Source organism: Paroedura picta, chromosome 8 (genome assembly GCF_049243985.1).
Source record: "Paroedura picta isolate Pp20150507F chromosome 8, Ppicta_v3.0, whole genome shotgun sequence".
NCBI classification, from domain to species: Eukaryota; Metazoa; Chordata; class Lepidosauria; order Squamata; family Gekkonidae; genus Paroedura; species Paroedura picta.
Genome location: NC_135376.1, coordinates 89,299,688 through 89,324,299, shown reverse-complemented (window position 1 = coordinate 89,324,299; position 24,612 = coordinate 89,299,688). Strand labels below are relative to the sequence as shown.

The window sequence follows — 24,612 nt, the reverse complement described above, 5'->3', positions numbered from 1 at the left end:
ATAGCTGCCCATAGTGGCCCATAGTACTGTAATGTAATGTAACAAACTCTATATTTTGAGTGGAAATGTTGGGGGGTCGTCTTATACACCCAGTCGTCTTATACACCGGCAAATATGGTACTTGCAAAAGCATCCTCTAATTGTGGTGACAAAAAAGGAACTGAGAGAAGGGGCATCCCACCTTTGGGACACATGATGTGGCTGGCAAGAAAACCAGCATGGCTCCCCCTATGGAGATTTTTTAGCTAATGAAGTTTTCTGTGGCCAGCCTGTGCAAGTACAGTACCAATGTTAGGGGATGCACACCAAGACAGAAGATGAACAATGAATTACGTAAAAAGAGGTGGAGGTGGGTTGGCAATTATTTATGTTCTCCCAACCAGGAAACAGAATATATATTGGTGGTGGAAACTGTCCTCAGTTCACAGATGGCTTACAGTGAACCCACAGGGTTTTCAAAGCAAGCAATTCTCACTTCATTTTGCTGTTGTTTGGCTCTGCATCTCCCGTTCAAAGGCCAGCCAGGGTAGTTTCCAAGATCTTATGAGAGTGGCTAGCCTGGACATTAGCCACAGAATAAAACAGGAAACTATTGGGCTTCAATACTTACCAACCCAAGTGAAAAGACAAGTGTCTACATTACTGTTATGGAACACAGAAGAAAATCAGCCTATTAGGGTCACCCAATCACATATACCCAAAGTGGGTATTTGGGGAACGGTGAAGACAGATCTCATTCCCATAATATGTGTCCTTAAAGTGATTAGGGCTATATTATAATGAAGTGGTTTAACAAGATAGTTGTTAGTTGCAAAGTCGTGTCTGACCCATCGCAACCCCATGGACATTGATCCTCCAGGCCTTCCTGTCCTCTACCATTCCCCGGAGTCCATTAAAGTTCGCACCAACTTAACAAGGTACTTTAATAAAATAAAGAATGGGATTGTGTGCTATACTACAATATATATTATTTGGCTGCGTAGGTACCATGTATGCTCGCATATAAGCCGAGGCGCTTAATTTTACCACAAAATCTGGGAAATTGACTCGCATATAAGCTGAGGATGGGAAATGCAGCAGACTACTGGTAAATTTACAGGGCAGCCTAAGTGCTTAATCTATGCTCAATCATCACGGGCTTTCCCATCCAGTCTCCCTCCCAACAAATACAGAAAAGTCAAGAGGTTGAATAGCTGCTGGTTTTTGTACCCCACTTTTCACTAACCAAAGGAGTCTCAAAGCAACTTACTATTGTCTTCCCTTCCTCTCTTGATGCCAGACACCCCGAGAGAGCACTGAAAAAACTGCTCTGTGAGAACAGCTCTGACAAAAGAACCAAAGAGCACCCCCTCCAGGGCCGCAAACCAGAGCAGAATAATAGTATCCAAAGTTAGCAACCAACTACAATAAGTACAACAGCTACCAAACTGGGAACTATAGGGCCCCCCAGAACAAAACACGGAAAGAAAGAACTGTAAAAAATCAACTTTTAAAAGAAACACAACCCCAAGATGAAAAGGCAAACAATGCTGCCCCTCAGATAAAAGAAGAAACACTGAAAAAACAGTAAATCCCAAAGCACCCCCAAAACCCACCCCACTCCACCCCCAGAAACCAAAAGAGTAGTTTGGAAGAAACGATTAGGAAAAGAAGTGGAAAATATCAGAATCCCTGTCAAACCATTGATGTCCTACAAGCTCCCAGGTTAAGCTTTCAAGATATTTGCAGAAGGCAATGGTTAGCTGGAAGGAATTAGCTCACTTGCAAAGAGCTTAGTTTTTAAGATCTTTGCAGAAGGGCAAAGGTTAACTGGAGGCCACTAGCTCACTTGCAAAGAGCTCAGGTTGGAGGTGCAATGCTGCGATTGGCTGGCTGGGGGCAGGCTGTTAATCAATTACCCGCATATAAGCCAAGGAGGTCTTTTAAGTGCTATACAGTGCTGGAAAACTCGGCTTATATGCAAGTATATACGGTATTATTTTGTTTTCACTAAATTTTTTTCTTTGTTTTCACATTTCTGTAATCTATTCCTATTACTTCTCTTATCAGGTCTTATTCTGTTGACTGCACTGACTTATTTTGTGTAATCTCTCGAGTCTCATTGAGAAAGATGAACTAAATAACGTAATATCACATGATAACCTATAGGCTAAATTTATTATCACCATTTAACTAGAAAAAGACACCAAGCCCTGCTCCATGTTGTCCGCAGAAATCACCAAGAAGCATTTCTCATGGCACAGAAATAGTGTTTTACCTCCTAATGACTGCGGATCCAATAGGAAAAGAGACAGCCAGAAAAATAAAATAAAAATAGAAGTCCACTATCAGCTGTTATCAAAATACACTTTATTACATTTGCAGGAATGAGACATGTGTTTATATGAATAAAAGTGTTGTTGTTGCACAAATGTGCTTCGCAAAAAGCTGATTTTCTACTGAGAAAAGCTTAAGAAATACAGGAAAGAAAAATTAAGACAACTGAGTGCAAAATAGAAGTATAAAATTTATTTAAAACCATCCACAATGTTCTGTGTTATCAGGAACGATACACTTTGTAATATTTTTTTTTGGAAAAAAAATCATGACAAATTTAAAATATATTTTCAATGACAGTAATTCATTTTGTCTTAATCAGATATGATATTTTTAAAGGAACATTTACGGTCTAAACATATGACACATACAAGAAAAATAAAAAAACAGAACAGACCATTGCCACAACAAACTTTACACGTATGTTTCAATACAATTTCAATGCATCTTGCTACATAAACATGAAATCATGTACAATAACTGCTGTGTGCACCAAAAAGAGTAGCTTAGTTAGATCTTTCAAGTAACATGCAGTCAGAACCCACAATTCTTCAAGTACTGCTGGTAAGTTTTCCCTTGTCTGCAGAGTATATTCAAATGCATCTCTCCCCAAAGAAATAAAGTCACCTTCTTATTTCTTTTTCCTGTAAGTATTGTGTAATAGTGAAGTGCCTTTTCTCCCATCTCTTATAAACTTTTAAAATGTGTTAAATGGTTAAAGAATGTATTTGTCTTTGCTTTTTTTTCTCCATCATCTGATACAGTAGATTGTTAAAGGGAAAAAAAATCTACCAAAATAAAACACAGAGGTTGAAAAATAAATATTGTATACATCCAAGTTAATTTTTTTAAAGAAGAAAGGTACAGAAAATTATTCAAACAATACATCAAGTTTCTCCTGCTTTAGCATAATGCATTTTCCTATTATTCTGAGGCTATTAAAAAAAAAAAACCTATGTTAACTGATCACATTGCTGCTTACAGGGCACAATCCACTGGTGGCTAGTCACAACTAAATCCCATTGAAATCAATCCTATGCATTTTTACTCCGGTATCAGTCAGACTGTTTAACAGACCATACTAGGAAGCAATTACCTAGGATTTATTCCAAGTAAATGTGCACAAGTCAGCAGTTCCTTGCATTTAACTTTCACCGGATGGCACTCTTTGTTTCATTTCTGGTTATAAAGGCCAACATCGAGGAAGTCCCTTTATGGACTGGGCAGCATCATTTTTCTACTCGATAGTCCTTTTCATCCTTCTGCTCTGGCAAGGTGGGGCACAGAGCTCTGCCCCCCTGCCCTCCCCAGTCTCTGAATCTTAACTGTCCCAATTCTGAAATATTTTGCCATGTTATTTAAAAAAACAACTCTTATTTGAAAGCAAAAAAACAAAAAACCAACCTGAATACTATAAGACCTTAACATGTCTAATAACAAATGTTTGTGTTGATGAAACTATAAATGGAATATTTGTAATATTTTACAAAGCATTACTAACATTTTCTCTCTTTGAAGCCTTTTAAATCTTGGGCAATAGCTACATTTAGCATTGGACACAACATATAGAATCTCAAAAGCTGCCATGTTTTGCTAGAACTATAGAATGGCATCCACAAAAGCAAGAACTACAGGTTATTTTCTGCCATGACTTATGCATTAAATATGGTTATAATACATACACAACAGAAATCCAACTGTCTGACTATATTAAGTGTAACTGCATATCACTGTATTCCTACCAATACCTTTTAAAATGAATTTTGATTAGCCCAAAATTTCAGGTGTCCCCCCCCCAAAGCCATGGAACAAAGTGAGTTCATACTTGTGATTGACACTACTGATTAGGGTTTTATAGCAATATAATGTTGGATCAGATAACTGTCCCATTCACAACCATGTGATGTTTGATGATTTCATAATTGCCTTTTGTAGTCCTGGAATGCTGCTTGGCAACTGCATGCACACAGAAACAGTTGTGTGACAGGCTGGTATATGAATGTAATCTAAGAAGCCTATTCCACCTAAGATGTCATAAGGGATTGCTACTGGAGTCTTTCTGCAACTCCAAAGTCCAATTTCAGAAATAGAGGTCAGAGGTACTTATTTTGTTCTTTGCCTCGTCAGGTTAAGATATCAGTCCTGTGCATTAAGATATCAGACATGTGCATATTTAATCCTACTTACTATGACTAGGCTTGACTGAAATAAATTCGGACTTGGTACAAATAAGCTAATAAACATATACTGGCGTTCATTGCAAAAAGAAATCAACCAGGAGAAAATTCTCTCCACCCTAGTTTAAAAACTCAAGAAACACAAACCATTAAGTTAATGAAACACTGTACCACGGGGAAAATTATTCACATCAGATACCACATTCTACCAGTACCATGGTTCAGGAAACTGTATCATGGCACAGATCGATTATCACAATCCTTTTGTCAACAACAACAGGCCAAGATCAGTCTAAGCTATAGACGTAAATTCTGAGTCAGAGACTGAATTTTAATCTATGTCAACCCTAAATAGCTTCATAGTTCAAATTTAGCATGTAGAGAACAGAGAAAACAAAAATCTTTGATTGCACAATTGACTTTTTGGTTTCATTTTATAAGGTGGAACTCCTCTTCATATCTACAATACTTTCTTTTACCCTGCAAGATTGACATAATGGATTTGAAAACAGAACAACGTTTGAGTCCAGGAGCACCTTGAAGACCAACAAAATTTGATTCAAGGTATAAGCTTTTGTGTGCATGCATGAATAAAACTTTGCTGGTCGTTGTCACTGGACACAAACTTTGTTCTGCTGCTTCAGACCAGCATAGCTGCCCACCTGAATCTATAAAGGATTGAAACTCTTCCAAAATTAAAATGTCATTAAACTGTTCCTTGAAAAGAGGCTCGTGTTTGTGACCCATGGCATTGAGAACTCTTCCATGTTGTAAACCAACATTTGTGACAGTCAAAGACTACGAACTAAATTTCTTACCCTACCACTTCATAGTATGAGGAGTTTTATGCATTTGCACCACCGGCATATTTCAGATGTGATCTCAATTGCATTCTCACATGTCATCACTTGGTGTACCATTTGCAAGTTACACCTGAAAGTGGGAAAGAGAGTCGGCTTATTAGCATGGCCATATCTGAAGGGCCAAGCGTCCAGTTCTCGGAAATACTTCTTTATCATAATAGAATGAATCTTGCAGCCACTTTAAACATCCTAGTGAGGTGAAGGAGCAGACAATAACTGCGGCATGGTTTATTGTGGCATAAGCTTTGTGTAAGAACAATCTGAAATAGGGGTGGCTAAACTGTGGCTCTCCAGATGTCCACCAACTACAATAACCATGATCCCCTGCCAGCATGCTGACAGAGGATCATGGTAATTGTAGTCCATTGACATTGGAAGAGCCACAGTTTGCCCCCCAACCCAATCTAAGTGGACAGGAAAGACAAGCAGCAACAGATAGATAATTAAGTAGGTATTTCTCAGATACTTTTGCAAGTCAGAGCGACTTCACTTAGCGGTAACACTCTTTTTGCATAGCAAAATTTGAGGCTATTTCACTATTCATGCCTCAAGGGAAAACAATATAGGGAGTCACAAATAACCAGTACTGCTGTCCTAAGCCATTACAGACTTCTAAGTCAATTGACAATGGACTGAGAGAAATATAACTCTGCACAGGATAGCACTGTTGGTAACCTAACACGTAGTGCACATGGCTATTTATACAGGTGTGCAGTAATTTCATTTTATGGTGCAGAATCAGGGTACATCTTTCTTTGCATGCACCCATTTCTTCCATAATGTGCAGAACAGCTTTTGAATCAGTATTCCAGCTTCCTGTCTGGCCTAGCCAAGTTCCCTTCAGCTCATACCCTTTAGTCCTCATTCAAGAGCAAGAAGGGACAATACCCAATTGAGGATATCCCTCTTGTGGTGAGATAGCATTCGAAGTCTATTGGTTTCAGTACAAAAATTGCTCATTGTTTTTAAATATCACTGAAATGAGTGAGCGGACTGATTTCTGGCAACTCAACTTCAGATTTCATTCAACTGGAGTTGTGAAGTTCAGGAAGATCTGCAGAAAAGCAGTAACTAGTGTGTGTGCACAAATAGTCATTCCCCCCCCCCCCGACAGTGTGGTGTCGTGGTCAGAGTGTCAGATGAAGATCTGGAAGACCAGATCTGAATCCCTATCCTGCCCTGGAAGCTCATTGGGTGACCGTGGGCCAGTCACCTGCTCTCATCCTAACCTATCTCAAAGGGTTGTTGTGAGGATAAAAATGAGGCGGGTAGAATAATGTACAATCCACTTTGAGTTCCCACTGGTGCGAAAGAAGAGAGATATATACGACATAAAAAAACTCCTTCCTTCCTAGCAAGGATATTTCCAAATCGGCAGTTAGAGGATCATAGTGGCCCAGGAAATAACAAAAGCAAAACGTGATGCTGGATCAACACACAGCAGCAAGGAGCTGAGAATGATAAAAAGTGTTTTCCGTACAAGCGCCACAGCCTGAAGTAGTGAAGAATGTAGACTTATGACCGATGAACACAATGAGCACACTCTTAATCACTTTGACTGTTCATAACATTTTAATAGAATCCAGCTGCTGGACCCAAATTAAGACTTAACTCAAGTAGGGTTGTGCGCGGTGGCATCCGAATCGGCCTGGAATGGCCGATTTAGCCAACACCATGCACAACCCTAATCTGAAGCACCCTTGGAAGGCTGAAGTCCAGTAATATCAAATATGAATGTTCCAAACCAAGGACAGCTTGGGGTTTTTGTTTTTCCTTAAAACCTCGTTTCCTAGACTGTGAACCAGAGAGTCCGATGGGCCCATGACGAAAGCAACAAGAAAATGAAGCTCAAAATATTTCATCCCCCAAAAGTGCCTTGTCTACACAAGCACCCTTGATTTGAAAGGGACTGTTTGCTGCAGCAGTTGAAGAATTTTGCTGCTTGTCATAGCCCGCCCCGCCCCCCAAGAGTCACAATTACAAGACAACTATATTATCACAATCCTTTGCAGCTATAACCTCATTCACAAAATTACACTGATTTCTATGTAAAAACGATAAATATTCTGAAATGCTACAATAAATAGCACACAGCTGTATCTACAGTAAGTCATTGTTGCTTCTTGCACTGCAAGCCTGCCTGAGAAACAGCAACTGCGTTGAGACAGAGGACAAAGACGGGAGACACTTTCCTAAACAGCATCGTGTTCGCATTGCAACTTACTGAAAGGGGACTGGAAATCAGAACGCAATTCTAACACAAATTCTCTAGTAAGCCTGATGAATTTGACAAAGTTGAATCAGCTGCTAAAAGAGACCATTCCCTCCCATTCATTATGTGGAAGTATTTCCATCTGAAAGGACAGAAAGGCTACAACTCAGTGGGATTATCGGTGAGCTACTTACAGTTCAAATACATGCTGCTCTCTGCCAATTGCTGTAATTTCAGTCCGTTCAACTTTTGCATCGGAGTCCCACATGTGTTACAGAGCACATTTACAAGGAACAGTGACTCTCTCAGCATGGGTATTAAATGCTGTAGGGGGGAAAGCATTTTCCTTTTCGACGGCACACAACACTAGTAGCATGCTCTTCATGACCATTTATGCACTGGAGGTTTCATGCCGGGCTGCAGGCTGGAGTTTTAGTCATGGCAGGTTGCCCCACCTCTTCCTGCACCCACAAGGGGGAGCATTTGGCCCAGTGCACCTCATCTGCCCCCTATTTGTGCTCCTGCATGGGAGCTGGGGCAGTGAAGTTCCCAGTGCGTAAACGGTCCATAAGCTGCAAATGATCCCGTCAGCAAGGTCCTGTTCCTACAGAATGAGTTCGCGTAAAACTTGACTAAACCACAGTATGCAAAAACACACAGACACAAACACCAAAAAAACAATCCAAAGCCCACCAACACAAGAAGTGGAAGAATTAACAATCCTGCTTACTGTACAAACAGCTGTTATTTCTGTAATAACTCTTAGCCTCACAAAAAATATACAAATTTTAAAATGTAAATCTAAGGCACACAAAAATACCGTAATGATTTAATGTATATAGATATCCAAGAAGCAGAAAACTGCTGGTACAAAAGGATGATATAGTATTGACTTCTAAATTATTTACAATCCCTTCATATCCTCTATTTCAGTTAGCCATAAGCTCCGAACTAAAAAAAAAAAATTGCAGCATATATATGTTTTTTACAGACAGACAGACAGACTGGACGGAACTCTTCATCTCCTTACGTGTGTAATTCAAACTCCAGGTGGTACAGTGGGGTTCGGAATGAGAAATGCAGAACTGGTCTGAACAGTGCTGTATTGTGAGCAAGAGTGAGGTGTGTTTGGGGAGGGCGGGTATTAATCCTCTGTGCAATTGCAAAGCCTCATATTTTTAAGACTCTGCAAATGTCTGCAGGATTGTAGATCGTCAGCATAATCTGGGAACAGGGGAGGGGAGAAAGGCCAATGCTGGCCCCTCCCCACAGAAAGTGGCACAGTTTGTGACGCCCTCCAATTTCACTGCTTTAATGGTTTGAATGATGGCTTAAGCTTGCACGCCACAGCCGCTTGCAAGCAGAAGTATCTGTCCAATCAGGAGTGCAAAGGCAGGCGATGGAGAAGGGAAGGGGGATAGCACCGGACTTCGCGCATAATGCCACAGCAGCAGGTAGAGATCGCTTAGACGGCATCAGAGCCACTGTCTCTCACAGTGGCAGTCACCTGTTAGGCAGGGAGGAGGAAAGCAGAGACCAGATGCAGCCACAGACACCATGGCTTCCCCTGCCTAACATGTTTTCTGCACAGTCCAGGAAAGCAGCAGCCAGGAGCAGGAAAGGCAAAGGAGCTCCACGGGGCAGCAGACGGAACACCGTCTCTTGCCATGAGCCGTTCCTTAATTCACATCTCATCACTATGCAGAGCAGATGCCAGGAGAAAAATGGGGATTAACCCCACATTTCGTTTCTGCAGGACCAGAATGTGAGGTGACGTAAGCTATAGTATTCACAGATATATATATATATATTTTAAAAAACAGAACATTTTCAGATTATAATCACAACTATGGTAGACATTTTCCAAACAAAATCATAAAGCACCATGTCTAGTTGATTTCTTTTTTTGCAAGAAAGCCCATCTAGACATTTCAATTACACTGTCTTACAGCACCACCACAATCGTCAAGCATGTTATCAAAAATTCAGCCTGGGGCAAAAGAATCCCGACTCTGGATACGCCTGCGGGATTTATATACACTGCAGAGACACACGCATTGACTCTTCAAGCCTGAGACCCTTATTCACACAAACCCTGCCCATTCAGAGCATGCTGATTTTAGCATCTCTTAGCATCTGATTTTCCATCTCTTGAATCTAGCCCAGCCAGGGCACAACCCCTGAGCAGGATTAACAATTGTTTGTGATCAAATTAACCATGAATGAAATGGTATAACCAGGGAGGGGGGGGAGAGAAAAAAAAGAGAGATAGAGACAGAAGTTGGAGTGTCTACTTCTCCTGACATTTAATTATTTAATTAGGATGTCATCATCACAACTAGTTAAAATCATTTAATCGTGATTTGAAACTAAGGTCTGATTCGCACAAACTGTTTTACCTGCAGCATCTACTTTATGTCTCGCTGTGATGTGATGCGGGGTTGTTGGGCCTATGACCGCTCTGCGTAAACTGCTCCAAGACAAATAATTGGTTCTCTTAGTCAAGTGCTTGGACCTGCTCTCTCCTTTTCCCAGGGATAAAAAGTTAGCTGCACAGAACGCTCTCTCATGGGGGACCTTGAGGCAGAAGAGAAAAGGTGCCGCCTTTTTACCTTCATCCCTCCCCTTTCCTGGAAATTAATCAAGCCCCTCCCTCTCCCTCCCCCACCAGCCAGCCTGGCACCTGGCAGTCATCTCAACCAGAATTGGATGAAGCTGCCTAGATTTTGAGACTTCCTAAGAGCAGCTCAAAGAGGGCTCAGAGGTGGAATTGTGTAGGGATCTATTTCCAACAGTCAGATCTTAGCCCGGGACTGTCTTAGAGCACACAGTACTGCCTTGCACGGAGTTGGACCATCTTTCCAGGCCAGTATTGTCTAATCTGGCTGGCAGTGGCTCTCCGAAGTCTTTGTCGGGAGCCTCTTCCAGCCCTGCTTACCTGAGATTTTAAACTGGAGATGCAAGCGGCCAGAAAGGACCTTCTGCGGCGTTGAAAGCTTATACCCGACCACTAATGCTCAGCCCCGCGCAAGACATGGGGTCATTATTCTTTTCTATGGCTATGCCTTGTGTTCTTCCTTTAAGGCTTTGGATAAAGAAATTGAATTGATCAATCCCATGATCGAGCAGATTGGTAAGGATCTTGAGAAATGGCAAGTCCCCCTATAGGATCAAGATCCCCACAGTACTATTAAGACATCTCATGTTGCCATGCGCGACTGAGCTTGTACCTGACCAAAAAAAGAAAAAGAAAGTGTTGGGGATCAGGACATATAAGACATGGGAAAGTATGCTGCTTAAGTCAAAATAGACAAAAATCACAAGGGGAAAGGTGTGTAAAAATGCATCTCTCTGTCAATGAGCTAAAAAAGTTATGATGCAATTGGGCTTCAGAATGAGATATATTAGGGGTGGCCAAACTGTGGCTCTCCAGGTGTCCATGGACTACAATTACCATGAACCCCTGGTAGCTTGCTGACAGGGAATCGTGGGAATTGTGGTTCAGGGACATCTGGAGAACCACAGTTTGGCCACCCCTAATACATATGGACCTGTCTTACTATGAAACTCTTGTTTCATGTTGCCCAATAAACTATGTGCAGACTGGTAATGCTTTTCCAAACGCTCTGGCAGAAGTCTTTCTCAGCCCTGCTGGGGAAAATACTATTCAAAATGGGACTGAGGATGCCAGGGCCTTCTGTGTATAAGAAAGGTGCTTTGCTCTCTCAGTTCTGGCCTCCTCTACATGAAACATTTTGTGGGAATCAGCCTTAGATGCCACTGTTTGTTGTTAATATAGGGGAAGCGACAGAGAAGATTTTACAAAATAGGTTCTTTAATTGACAGCAGTTGATGAACATTCGGGAAGCTTAATAAAGCTAATATTTATTCCAAAACAGCTCTGACTGCAAATTTCTCACTTCTAAAAAGGTTCCGAATCCTATTTTTCAAAATATTAGTAAGGCAACTCGAGGGGGCAGTTTCTGATCCCATAACAACTCTACCCCTGAGGCATTAGAAACATTTGGTTGTCTCATATAACTTGCAGTGCTCCATACAAGAGAAACGTATGCACTTATTGCTAAAATAAACCATGGTCAATTCATGCTTAAAACAAAACACCCCCCCCCCAAAAAAAAATAGCAATACAGATATAGACAAGATGTCTTGATATTTGCAAATATTGAGCTTCCTGCATTTTATTTACCTTTTCCTTAGAAACAGAAATGTTCATTGGGACAATGGGACGGGGAAGAGATTAAAAAGCAAATATTCTTAGTATATATATGCACAGTTATAGCTGTATGAAACTTTACCGAGTGAGGGAAAAAAATAAATTCCTTGGTAGAGAATGCAGACTTTAAAGCAGGGGTAGTCAAACTGCAGCCCTCCAGATGTCCATGGTCTACAATTCCCATGAGCCCCTGATGGCAGGGGCTCATGGGAATTGTAGTCCATGGACATCTGGAGGGCCGCAGTTTGACTACCCCTGCTTTAAACAATTGTGATCCTTATACTATTTCAAGTTAAGTTTAAAAATAGAAAGTGCTTTTAAATATATATATTTACAGCTTAACAACCCCAACCATCACTAGTGATAGTGTGTGAGAAAGAGTGTGTGCGTGCGTAGACACAACACATACATACAGCTATACATAGGTGAACAATCTGTACATAGTTAAAATCATCATTGGTTCTTTATCCTAAAATTGGGCTTCATAGCAATGACTGGAAGCTGTCAGAACAATGGCACCATGAAGAAATAAATCAGCTTATCCTTAACTGTTTTGTGTGATTAAGCACCAATAGCTCTGTATAGCTAATACTGTTTAGCTCGATTTTACATCATAAAAGGTGAAATTGGTTAAAATCTTTATAAAAAGCCCATTTGTAGTAAACAGACGATTCAAAGCACCAAAGTATAAATTCCAAAAATGTAATAAACTGAATAAATTCAATCAGGGTTAAATAACCTAGGCAAAATCATTTCATTATACATTTTTTTTTGCTTAAAATGTGCTTGAGCATTATCAGATGTTAAAATATATAAAGTCACAGTTTAAGAAAAAAAATGCTCTTTTTGTTTTTTTAACCTCAGCCTTCAAACGGTTGAGATGAACAGAGTAAACCACACAAGACTTTGTTCTTTAACAGCACCTTTAGGAATTATTGTATAACACTGCTCCTAGGCAAGGTTGTATAGTTTGCTATGAAAATTTATGCCCAATGGTTATATGGCCCAGCAACCCGTGTGAGGGCATAAGTAGACACCGTTATGATGTTATCGTGAGTTACTGTTAATGCTCGTCGGGAGGGAATTTGGTTGAATTCATTATCTTCGTAGAAAATCTCTCTAGTGGCGTTGGCCGGCTGCGCGCTCTTGTCAACTGGTTGCTGATTGGTGTTTTCTGCTTCCAGTCTTTCAGCTTCTTTCTCCTTTGCTCTCTCGGCCATCTTTGCCTCCCAAAGAGCAATCCCGTGTTTTGGCTCATTTAAATTCTTGTGTTGGTAGAAGACTAAAGAGATCCGCGTGGGATGATTCCGGTTGGGCTTTTTAATAGGCGTCGTAGCGTGTAGTTCACGGCGGGCGCACTCAATCAAGATGGAGCCATGAGATGGTGCCACAGCAACCCCGCCAATGTCGTTGTCCAAAAAGTTATGCTCGCTATCCGACCACATTTCCTCTGCTTTCTCTTCTGAATCTGTGCGTTTTAGGAGCTCGCCTCTTGGCTTGCTGTCCAGAGTGGTGGAGTTGCAGTTTGAGTTTTGTTTGAAAGCACCTGTTTGCACTGGACTCTCCTGGGAAAAGCAAATTTCATTTCCGATCATTTTTCCTGGAGCACTCAACAGCACTGATGGATCGGGGTTAATCAACTGTGAGGCAGAAGAGTTTTCCAATTTCATTTCACAATTTTGCTTGTTGACGACTTCCTGTTCAAGTGTGCAGGGCAGAGATTCTCTGTAAGATGTAGGCTTTGAAATAGCAAGGTCTGGAAGGCATGGGGGTATGCCATTCCTCTTCTCGTCCAGCAAAATTCCAGCATGATCACTGGCTGACACATCAAAGTTCTTACCTTTGGGTGTCACATGAGGTTTGTTACTACTGCACTGAAAATACCCGTAGGGAGTTGAAAAATCTTGTTGACTGGTCACTGGCATTAAACCACCAGGTTGAGGAGTTAATGGGGAACAAGAATGTAAGCTATCCAGCTTTAAAGGGGAGGAAGAAGCACACTGTTTTAATACAGAGCAATTCTTAGTAGTGTCTGAATTATGTGTTATGGTAGAGAGGTGATCACCAGTCTCGTTTTTTGTTCCAGGTTGCAACGTATTTGCTTTGCTCCCTAAGGGGAAAACACAAAAACGTTTCAAAGGTTTAATTTCCCCATGAATGGTCCATCAAACCTCATGAGGAGAATGACAGTTAACTTCTCCCGAATGGTGCATCCCCGCCCCCAAGCCTGTGCCATTTTTGCTATTATATTTTGAAGCCGTCTCTTTTACTTCGAGAGCCAAAACATTATGTGTCATGAGAAGAAAATTTGGGTTCTCAGAATTCTTTCAGGTCAAGATCTCGCTGGGTGTATGGAAGCATCTTAAGGTCCATATGCAGACACTCATAGGGCTATCACTATCCATTCCTGGCCAAGAACAAATAAGAAAAGTACTACCCTAAATTCGAGTCCACGATCAGGTATATGCAGAATGATAATAGACCTTTCCTGAATTCTGTACTGAATAAATAAAAGGACAAAAATCAAAAGCTCAATTACAATCCACTACTATTACTTCTGTAGTTTCATTCGATGTCCCTCCAATAACACTTATTGGCCTTCCCTCTCTGTTTCTGGGGTTGCTGGCTTCTATTGCATTAATGTATTATTTTAAATGTGGCTTTCAATTGTTCAAAGGCTTTAATGATTTTGTGCATGCTGCCTTGGGAAGCCTGATCAGGTGGAACGGCATGAAAAAATGTTCCAATAAAAATATGAATAAATGCTACAACTTGAACCTAGTGATCCACGAGCCGTGCTCTCGTCATGTAACGGGAATGCCAACAGAGGTAGCCTGGGCAGCCACAGCAGGAAGGTGGAAAACCACCTCCCCACCCACCTACAGAGAAACAGCAACCAAGTCTTAGCTATAAAGATACACCAATCACATGACTCTAGAGAACAGAGGAGAGACGTTGCCCCAGCTTGAGTGACAAATGCTGTATTTTATATGGAGAGGAAGAGATCAGGGACTGACAAATGAGGGACCTCGGTTAAGGGGAGGTGGCACGCTGCTGGATCGACGCGGGCTTTAAGGGAGCAGCATAAGTGCAGCAAAGCAACTACTCAGGCAAGTTTGCACAAAACAGTATTTTGTCCCTCCATGCAGAGAGGCTTCTGTCTGGGAACCAGTGACTTCTGAGGAAATAAGAATTGACATGTGAAGTCGCCATAGTTAAGGGCATGAGAAGTTAGAAAGGGAACATTTCAGTCATTATGAAGAACAATGAAACCTGCAGCAGGAGACAAAGATGAGCTGAGGTAAGTGAACTGGAGATGGTGGACAGACCACTGGAAGGAAGGACAACAAAGAAAGAGGTACGAAAAAGGGGTGACTGGGTCATGGGAAAGGTATCAGCAGTCCAGAACAGAATAGAGAAGGGGGAATCTTTGGGGAAGGCTGAGGATATAAAGGAAGTGGAGAACAAAGACGACTCCAAGACGCTATATACGGTCAACATTAGTAATTTGTCAATATGGACAGAGTCATTTAAATCAGTGGTCCCCAACCTTTCTGAGGTTGGGGACCGGCAGGGCATCTGGGCGCAGCCTGTGGCCCGCGCGGGCCGCGCTCACGCATCAGCCACACCCGTGCATCGGCCACGCCCGCGGGCCGTGCCCGCGCATCGGGCTGCGCCCACGCAACGGGCCGCGCCCACAGGCCGCGCCCACGCATCGGACCGCACCCACACATCGGGCCGCACCCGCGGGCCGCGCCCACGCATCGGGCCGCACCCACATGGGCGCGGCTGGCCCTGATTCCCTCTCCCCGCCCTCCTGCAGCAAGAAGCTTCCCGGGCCGCAAGCTTGCGGCCTAGGAAGTTTTTTTACTGCGGGGGGGCGGGAAGAGGGAGCCGCGGCCCGGCGCCATGGCCTTCGCGGCCCGGCACCGGGCCGCAGCCCGCAGGTTGGGGACCACTGATTTAAATTATGTGGGAACTATTTCTGAGTGGCATGAAAATGGTCCTAGATATCTCACATCCACACACCCCATCCTTTCAACACAAATGGAAGGTCACCCTTTCTAGCCACTTCTGCTCCCTTACCAGTACTTGGTCCCAGATTAAAAAAATATATATTGGCAGAAATCAACAGGACTGCCATTCTGTCAAGTGCTTGCACTACAAGGCAATTTACAGGTCTTTAAAGCCAAGGCACAGTCCCTCCTCATACTGCATTCTGCACCCCTTTGGTACTGAGTATTAAATATGCTGATGCCAACTCCTACAAGGAACATGATTGTCCATTCCAAATTCTCGAGTCCTCACTGACAGATATACAACAAAAACCAAGAAAATTTTGAAACATACCTAAACTCTGTGAAGTTTTAGTCACATTTTCTGACACTCCACTTTTCCCCTTTACAGGCGTCGAATGCTTCTTTTCTGCTGAAGTTTGCTTTTCAACCGGCACCTTCTTTACTTCTGATTTCTTCTTCTTTGTCGCTCTGCGTGGCTCAGCTAACATTCTAACTTCTCGGGGGAAAGCAGTGAGCACCTGGATTGCCCCAGCTTTTATCTTGGCTTCCAGTCCCTCCTCTCTGCCAAATTCGTCTGTTTGTGAAATTTTGTAAAGAGGTAACACGTGCAGCTGTTCATCATTTGGGATCGCTCCCACTGTACGGTTATCTTCTTTTGTTAAAGTACAAACCTAACAAAAAAACAACAACAAACAAGTACAAAACTCTGAGTTAGGTTTTATGAAGCAAAACAGGTCAACAGGACAGGAGAGTGGGGACTTGTGGTGGGGATCTCATTCCCCCGCTCCCTTGTCCTTTTAATCTTTGCCTCTCTCTAGCACTGCTTACAGCTTCTGCCCCTTCCTTCTCTTCCAACCACCTTTCTAATTTGTCTGTTTCTCCTCCTCTCTTCTCCTGTGCCCTCGTCCATCTTCAGCTCTCCATTTTTAAAGTTTTTGCTCCTCCCCTCTCCCCTGTCATTTACCTTGTCTAGATTCTCTCCCCCTCCCTCACATTATTAAGTGATAACTGAAATCTTCAGCAAGGTTGGTTGTGGGTTACCTAGTGACTCCCAAAATGGCCACCAAGAACTCATAACATGGTTTCATGATCTCTCAATAGCAATCTTTTCTTAAAGAACTAGACATTGTTTCTATGACTTTAGGGCAGGGGTAGTCAAACTGCGGACCTCCAGATGTCCATGGACTACAATTCCCAGAAGCCCCTGCCAGCATTCACTGTCAGGGGCTTCTGGGAATTGTAGTCCATGGACATCTGGAGGGCCGCAGTTTGACTACCCCTGCTTTAGGGTTTTTAAACACCCCAAGTGTGTTTCTTCTACATTTCATATTGTTCTGCAAACTCAGAGCTTCCCCCAGGCTTCCAGAAAAAAATCCTGTTTATCCCTGGCCCCATTATGCAGAATGTTTTAATCTGTGTGACCTTGTTCAGGATATAATGATTTCCCCTTTCTATACTTTCAGTAGTAGAAAAAGAAGAGCTGTAGCCTGCTTTTTTACTCCCCGAAGGAGTCTCAAAGCAGCTTACAATCGCCCTCCTTTCCTCTTCCTGCAACAGACACCCTGTGAGGTAAGTGGGATTGAGAGAGTTCTGAGAGACCTATTCATTCTAATTCATTTTCATCAAGAACGTTCTCTCACACTTGCTACCTTCATAATACTTAATCAGATCTGGTAATCCCAAACTTCTGACCATAAATCCATTTCTACAATGCTGTCTGAAACACTCAAATGAAATAAGCCAGTGGTTTTGGCTCACTAGCCATAATAACAACAAAGCGAGAGGGAGAGGGAGAGAGAAATACCCTGTCAGTGCAATCCTATGTAGAGTTACTTTTAACAGGCTCAACATAAGACTGCACTTGAAAGAGAACAGATCAAAGCAAATCTCACTGAGGCAGTCTGCAGCTGTCCCACTATGAACAGAAGGAAACTGAGCAGGATGGCGTTTGCCCCTTGGAGGATATCTTGGGAAACTTGGCTGGAAAAAAGCATCCGCTTCACTAAGTTCTAGAAGGTTCTGGAGGAGCTGCACGTGAGTGCACACCCTAACTGATGAACTAGACAGAGTCCACAATGAAGAAACAGACTTGGGGGACTGCTTTAAAGATGCCCACCCCCAATGCCAATCTTTTTCTGGGTGGTCCAAGGGCAGAAAGAAAGCAGTCGAACCTCCTGAGCTTCTGCAGTACAGACTCACCAGTCAAGAGGAACTGGGTGGTGTCAGACTTGAATTCAGTCTGGAATTCTGACCCCTTAACCTGACATCCCTCCTGCCATGGAGCCTGCAAACTGATTTGGTCATGGGGCCTTCTGCATTTTCCATTTCTCCTCCCCTCCTCATACAAAGCACAAACATGCACTCTTCTCTTCCTGTGACCTCTTTTAGTGCACAGTTCAGGATATCCCAATGAGAGAAAGCAAGCAAATTGGCACTGGGAGGCACTTAAGGAAATTTTGGTATGGATTTGTAAACTCATTAGAGACCCAAATGGTTGAATTTCTGGATTCCATACAGGAAAGGTCTTCTACACTTTTTATGTTTTTTTCTTAAAGCAGAGAGACGGGAGGAAGAATGTCAGTGGGAGCACCTTCAAGCCCTGCAGTGGGAAAACCCTCACATGATGAACGCCCCCCTTGTCTACAGACCTTTGTAATCTTACCTTGTACAGCCAAACCTTTGATCCTCTATGATAGAAAAAGAGATGAATTTTCACTGTGGCAGATCTGTGCCAGGATCTGAAAGGTACGGTGGAGGGGCTGCCCATATGCACAGATACCCTTTACAAAGCTCCTGGACCAAACCAATTTCCAGACAAACCATGCAGACACACACTCTGGACTCAAACTCTGGCCACAGGATCGAGAAACATGACATACCACAGTGCTTCCGTTATGCATGTTGTGTGTATCCTTGTGGGCATGAGCACAGAAATCTATGCAGGCCGTGACACCAGAGAACGGGCGACCATCCTTGGACCCAAGCCGACAGTCAGGACCCAGGTGCTCATTTTCCACCTAAACGCAAACAGGGACATTTTATGTTGCGAGGACACGAGAGAACATCAGGGCAACCAAGGCCCTTTTTCATTCCAAGCAAATAAAATCTATACACTTTCCTGTCATGGTTGTGAACAGATGTTTGTGACGCATCTGATGGGACGCTGAAATGGAAAATAAAATTGATTTTCAACAACTTAAGGCAGTATATGCATAGGGTCCCCGTCAGATGAAAGGGACATGATGGCACATTAACACACAAGGCAATAGACAAGCCTCCACTTAGAATCAATCTAACCATTTGACCAGTATGAATTAGACAGCTAGAAGAAGCAGCACTGCTGATGACGGCCTAAATGATTTCGCCTACTTGGCTTCCAAAACAGTACTGTATTCGAAAACAATTAACCATATCAATGCCAAGATTGACAGCTAGAATGCTGTGGGGAAGAACTGCCTGGTTAGAAAGCAGAGATATGGGAGTTGTAGCATACTGGACAGTCCTCGGTAAACCCTATTAAATCCATGGGCTCAGAAAGCTATAACTCTGTTCAAGACTTAATCGTAGTTTTAGTTATACATGCCCAATGCCTTCTTGCAATCAATGACCCCTAGTACTAGTACATGATGTTTCAGAGTCCCATATCTTAGCATTATTTCTACAGAACAGAGTAAGCATGGTCCATGAAGTACCTGCTTTAAACACACACAAAGTGACACCTCAAGCTGCAACAGCTGTGTAGATTTTGAGGATTTCCATCACTGCAGGAGAACAGCAGTGTTTGGCTTGTCCCATAGTTGGGAGTCACCCACCACCCCATGCGGTTACAGTTGCCCCTTTGTGAGCTCCTACACTCTCCCAACAATGGCAGCATTCGTAAACACAACGACGGAGTCTGACACTGAACGTCACAACAAACGATAGTCAGATGGAGAACTTACACCAGGGGAGTCAAACTGCGGCCCTCCAGATGTCCATAGAGTACAATTCTCATATACCACTGCCAGCGTATGCTGAATTGTAGTCCATGGACATCTGGAGAGCCGCAGTTTGACTACCCCTAACTTACACATTCAAGTTCAGCACTGTAAATACAAGGGTAAGGGGGAGAGGAGCAGTGTAAGCGTGTAGGATTTCAGATTCATTCTAGTTACGTTTAACTTGCAGTTGGCTTGTAACATCTGAAGGCAGCCAATAAAAGGTTGCATGAGCTCGTGGTTGAGGCCAGAACAAGCTTGCAGCCAAGGAAATCCACGGGCCTCCCTCCATTCATTTCTAGGTTATTCCTTCCACCGAACACAAACCTGAGTTCAATTTATTTTAATTTTATTTATTATTTAATTTTTTATACTGCCCATCCTGGTAACCCAGCTCTGGGCAGTGTACGAGAAGATATACTGAATTCAATAAAAATGCAAAGATTTGTTATAACAATTTAAAACACAGTTTAAAACCATTTTAAAACAGGAGAAAACAACTTCAGATTAAAAACCTAGTGTTGGCTAATCTAAGAACTGGCATCTCTTAATTATGCCACCAGCAGACTGGCAAACGTCTAGAACTCCCATATCAGTAGGTGGCAACATGTGGGCTGGGTGAGGCCTGATAGAAGCTAGATGTTTATTTTCATTGGCCCCAACCAATGGACTAAGGGCAGATCAATGAACCAATGAGGAGAAACAACAGAGCACTATTAGTTTTAATAATGCTTTTAACTGTGATTTTATAAACCATGTATATGCATGTTGTGAACTGCCCCAAGCCTGCTCATGGTGGGTGGGGGGTAGGGGGCGGTATATCAGGTGAGAGGGCCCTGGGCAAAGGGTTGTGGTGGAGGGCCTGCTAAGCAGGGCCTGATAACGAGGGCCCTTCCAGCCTGCTAAGGAGCTCTGTCCCAGGCCTGCTAACGAGCTGGCCAGTCCCCACCCAACCCACTTGATCTGGCTGCAGCCCAAAGTCACCTTAAGCTGCCTGGTCAGGGGAGGGGACCCTTTCAAAGCCCGTTCTTTGGAACGGGCTTTGAAGCTAGTAAATAATAATAATAATCTACAAAAGATATTGGTATACTACTGCTGTTTCTGTATCTAGGAGTTCTGATCCTCAATGAACACCAAGGACTTGCAAAAGTGGGCAGATAAAAACAAATGGGCATAACCATAGTTCAGAGACAAAAACTGGTGCTATACTGGCAAACTGCTTCATGAGATAACTTTATCTTTTATGAAAGTCTTTTTGGAATATTAAATTGAGGTTCAGTGGCACCTAGAAGACCTACAAAGTTTTATTTGGGCGTAAGCTTTTGAGTGTACAGCACACTTCTTCAGAGACACTGAAACAGAAGTCACCCACCGTCTGTCTTTTTGTAATTATAAACAGGAACTGACCATTCTGTTGTCCAAGACCAACTTGCCAGGAGATGCACAAATAACTGTTGGTTCATATGTTCGAACCTGTTCAAATTTTCTCTCCGTATCAGCAGCACTAACAGTCACAAGAGCTGTGCAGGAACACTGTGTGCCTAAGTCATGTTGTTCTCGGAGACCTACCTGGTTCTGGAAAGCATCAGGAGCAAGTCTCTGGTACAGCGGAGCCACATCAGTAGCTAAAGTTTGCAAATTATTTTCCAGATTTTCTTCCTGGACAAAGAGACACAGAGAGAGAGAAAGAAAACAAACCTCATGTTTTACAGTTTGTGAGGCAAGGCAGAAAAATTATGGGAGCAATACGAACACTGTCCTGTTATTCAACTTCATGTGGCTTTGATGACTAACCTACAGGCATTCTTAAAGCCACAACAGTAAGCCATGACGTACTGTGAGCAGAAAGGGGAAAAGTCCACCAATCATCCACAGGAAGGAATTAACAACGGATCTATGCGGGAGCCAACCAGATTTGCTCTCCTCCTTTCTCTGGCCTCCCTTCTCCCTAGGAATCCATAGCCAGCACACTGCCAATTTATTAAACCCTTCCCATCATTGAGCTTTCACAAATGTCTTTCCATCGGAAGTACTGTTTGGGAGGTATCAAAACATTCATTGGCCCTTATGACCAAAGATTGTGTGCTTGTTGTGTTGGTGAACCTGAATCCATCTTTCTCTCGCTCTTTGTTTTATAAACAACACTCTTCCTTGTTAGGCACTCTTTTGCAGACTATGAACTGTATCTGCTCACGGTATTAAAAAGTTATCAGCGGACACATCGTCTGCAGTAATGGAACATTCTTAGCCACCATGCTCCGAAAAAGGGCACAAACTTGTACTGCTAAGGAAATGGGTCAAGGTTGACTCAGCCTTCCATCCTTCCGAGGTCAGTAAAATGAGTACCCAGCTTGCTGGGGGGTAAACGGTAATGACTGGGGAAGGCACTGGCAAACCACCCCGTATTGAGTCTGCCATGAAAACGCTGGAGGGTATCACCCCAAGGGTCAGACATGACTCGGTGCTTGCACAGGGGATACCTTTACCTTGACCTTTAAGGAAATGGGCATTCTGTTTTCTAATGACAAGTGAGAGAAAGCCCTAAATGTTTGGGGTTTTGTGGTTACTCTGGACAGTGAGTTTGCACTAAGTGAAGCTGCTGAGTTTTTTTTTAATTAACTTATATTTCTGCTGCACTCTGATTGGCTGATATGCTAATAAAGGTTTATTACATTATTGTTTTACTGCATTATTGCAAAACCAGATTCCTTCTCCACTGTCCACATTTCATTTGAGGCCAACAGCTACCAGAAATGATTGAAAGGGCCTCCGGGTGGCAGTTCTGCGTACACAATAGCATATTTGCAACTCTGCTATATAATACTTATCGTGCTTATTATTTAAGAGGGGCAGAGTTTATGTGGCAGTTTTGTTTTAAGTGCTTCACATAACATTATGTCAGTAACCACTACAACTGCCCTGTAAGGTAGATCAACATGATCATCATCTCTGCATTGAAGATGAAAGCAAGGAGGCTAAAGAGAGAAATGGATAAAGCCAATCAATGGAGTTCTTGATCCAGACTCACAACCTGGCCTGTTTAACAACAATAACAACAATTTCCAAAGACTGAAAAGGGATTTGATTCAAATTAAGGTTTTACATTTTACAAAGTAGATTTGTTTACATGGTTGTGAATACCAATGTAATGTTTAGCTGAGCTAAAACATTAAATGCACATATTGATACCTGTTGTTTGCAGAACTGGGGGCCACTATGGGCTTTAGATGTACAAGGATCTGAATTCAGGCAATGCAAAATGTTCTGGGTACAGGAAAACATCCCACATTCTAAAGGTTCTCATTAAAATGTGCTCAAAATCAAAATGGAATAAATAATACAACCTTTCATGAAAGGGTAGTTCTTGGGGTCTCCTCCCTATGCTTAAAAAAAATCACGAAATAAGACTGGGGTGGCTAATCCCAAGAACACATAGAAGTATAAAGGAATTTGGAATTGTGGTCAGTGAGATGTGGCAGGTTCCTTTCTCCCCAGTTTCTGCCTTAACTGGTAAACCCATCCAGCATGAAAACTCAGCACAACTGCATGACACTGGCTGTGCAGTGGGAGAATTCAGGAACAGTGAGGGTGCACTTTAGTTACCAGGAAGAAAGTAAAGACAGAACTGGGTCCTAAGGGCCCCAAAATGGCAGGCAGGGCCAAAGACTGGCAGTATTAGCTACTTTGTAAGTAAAGGCCTATTCATATGTGACTGTGGACCATTCTCCAGTGCTTCTGTGTGCATGAGAAATCCAGAGTATACATGCATCACAGACATTCTGATTATGCTTAGTACTTTGGGGAATACTATACGGATTCTGCATGAGCACATAATACCATACACTCACCAACATGTAACTCTCCCCCCAAAAAATAAACAACAGCAACAGTGACTTATGTCTTCTTGACTCTTTTCTAGGTCATTGATCTCTCTAGCTTTGCATCTATACTACATGCTATTCTTACCTAAAAGGTATTATCTTTACATTTAACCTCATCTCACTCCATCCAATTCCTCACATGATCCATATCTGTCTGTACTTTGAATCTATCTTCTTCTGCATTTGCATTGCTATACATCCTAGTTTTATGCCATCTGCAAAATGATCAATAATCAACATTTAGCTATAATGAAAGTAGACAAAGAGAAAGACAGCTCCGAGATGTGATTTTTTCCAGAGACATTTAAAATAAGAACTACATTTTTATACTAAACATCTTGAAGACAAAAGAAAGGTGAACAATGCATTTTAAGTGGATCTGTATATAATGACTGTATATAATGAACAAAATGTGGTGCCTTTCTCCAACCTGTGGCTCTTAGGCCAGCAGAAGATCTACATAAACTAGTGAAAGGCATCAAACTACACTGAGCAAAATGGTAGGGGACAGAAGACTGTGTTCCAGGGCAAAAGGATGATGGATCTTTCTAAATCCTCTTCCCATTGCGGTCCTTTCTAACCCTGGGAATGCTGAATTTCAGGTTTTGGGAACCTATGTGAATGCTCAGCAGGGGAAATAGGGTGAAATCACCGCCCCCCCTTTTTTTCACCAAACCTCAGATTGCAGAGGAGGCAAAAGGATGGTTTCATGAGCCTCTTCTGCACTACTGCAGTCCCCGAACCCATCTGGCTATTAGACCCTGTGTGTCCTGCAGCCCCATGAATCAACAATTGGGGCTAGAGAGAACTTGGGGGGAAGGAATACTGACAACCATCAGGGCCTTCCATTGATAGATTGCTGGTGCCTCCCCAATGGATGCAGAAGAACTATTAGGTATTGGAGGCATTTGAGAATGATGCGTGAAAAACCAC

At 42.5% G+C, this 24,612-nt stretch overlaps 1 protein-coding gene across 4 annotated transcripts in view; it reads right to left on the bottom strand.

Annotated features, from left to right (window-relative positions):
- Positions 1 to 2,493: 2,493 nt before the first annotated feature.
- The window catches only part of TET1 (tet methylcytosine dioxygenase 1), a 93,761-nt gene continuing 71,642 nt past the window's right edge, over positions 2,494 to 24,612 (bottom strand). For all 4 annotated transcript variants that reach the window (XM_077350799.1, XM_077350796.1, XM_077350798.1 and 1 more), the window contains 4 exons: positions 21,368 to 21,457; positions 18,701 to 18,838; positions 16,153 to 16,492; positions 2,494 to 13,912 (listed from right to left, as the gene is read on the bottom strand). In XM_077350799.1, the coding sequence (XP_077206914.1) occupies positions 12,786 to 13,912; positions 16,153 to 16,492; positions 18,701 to 18,838; positions 21,368 to 21,457 (1,695 nt within the window). In that variant the 3' untranslated portion in view covers positions 2,494 to 12,785. The remainder of the gene's footprint in view (positions 13,913 to 16,152; positions 16,493 to 18,700; positions 18,839 to 21,367; positions 21,458 to 24,612) is intronic.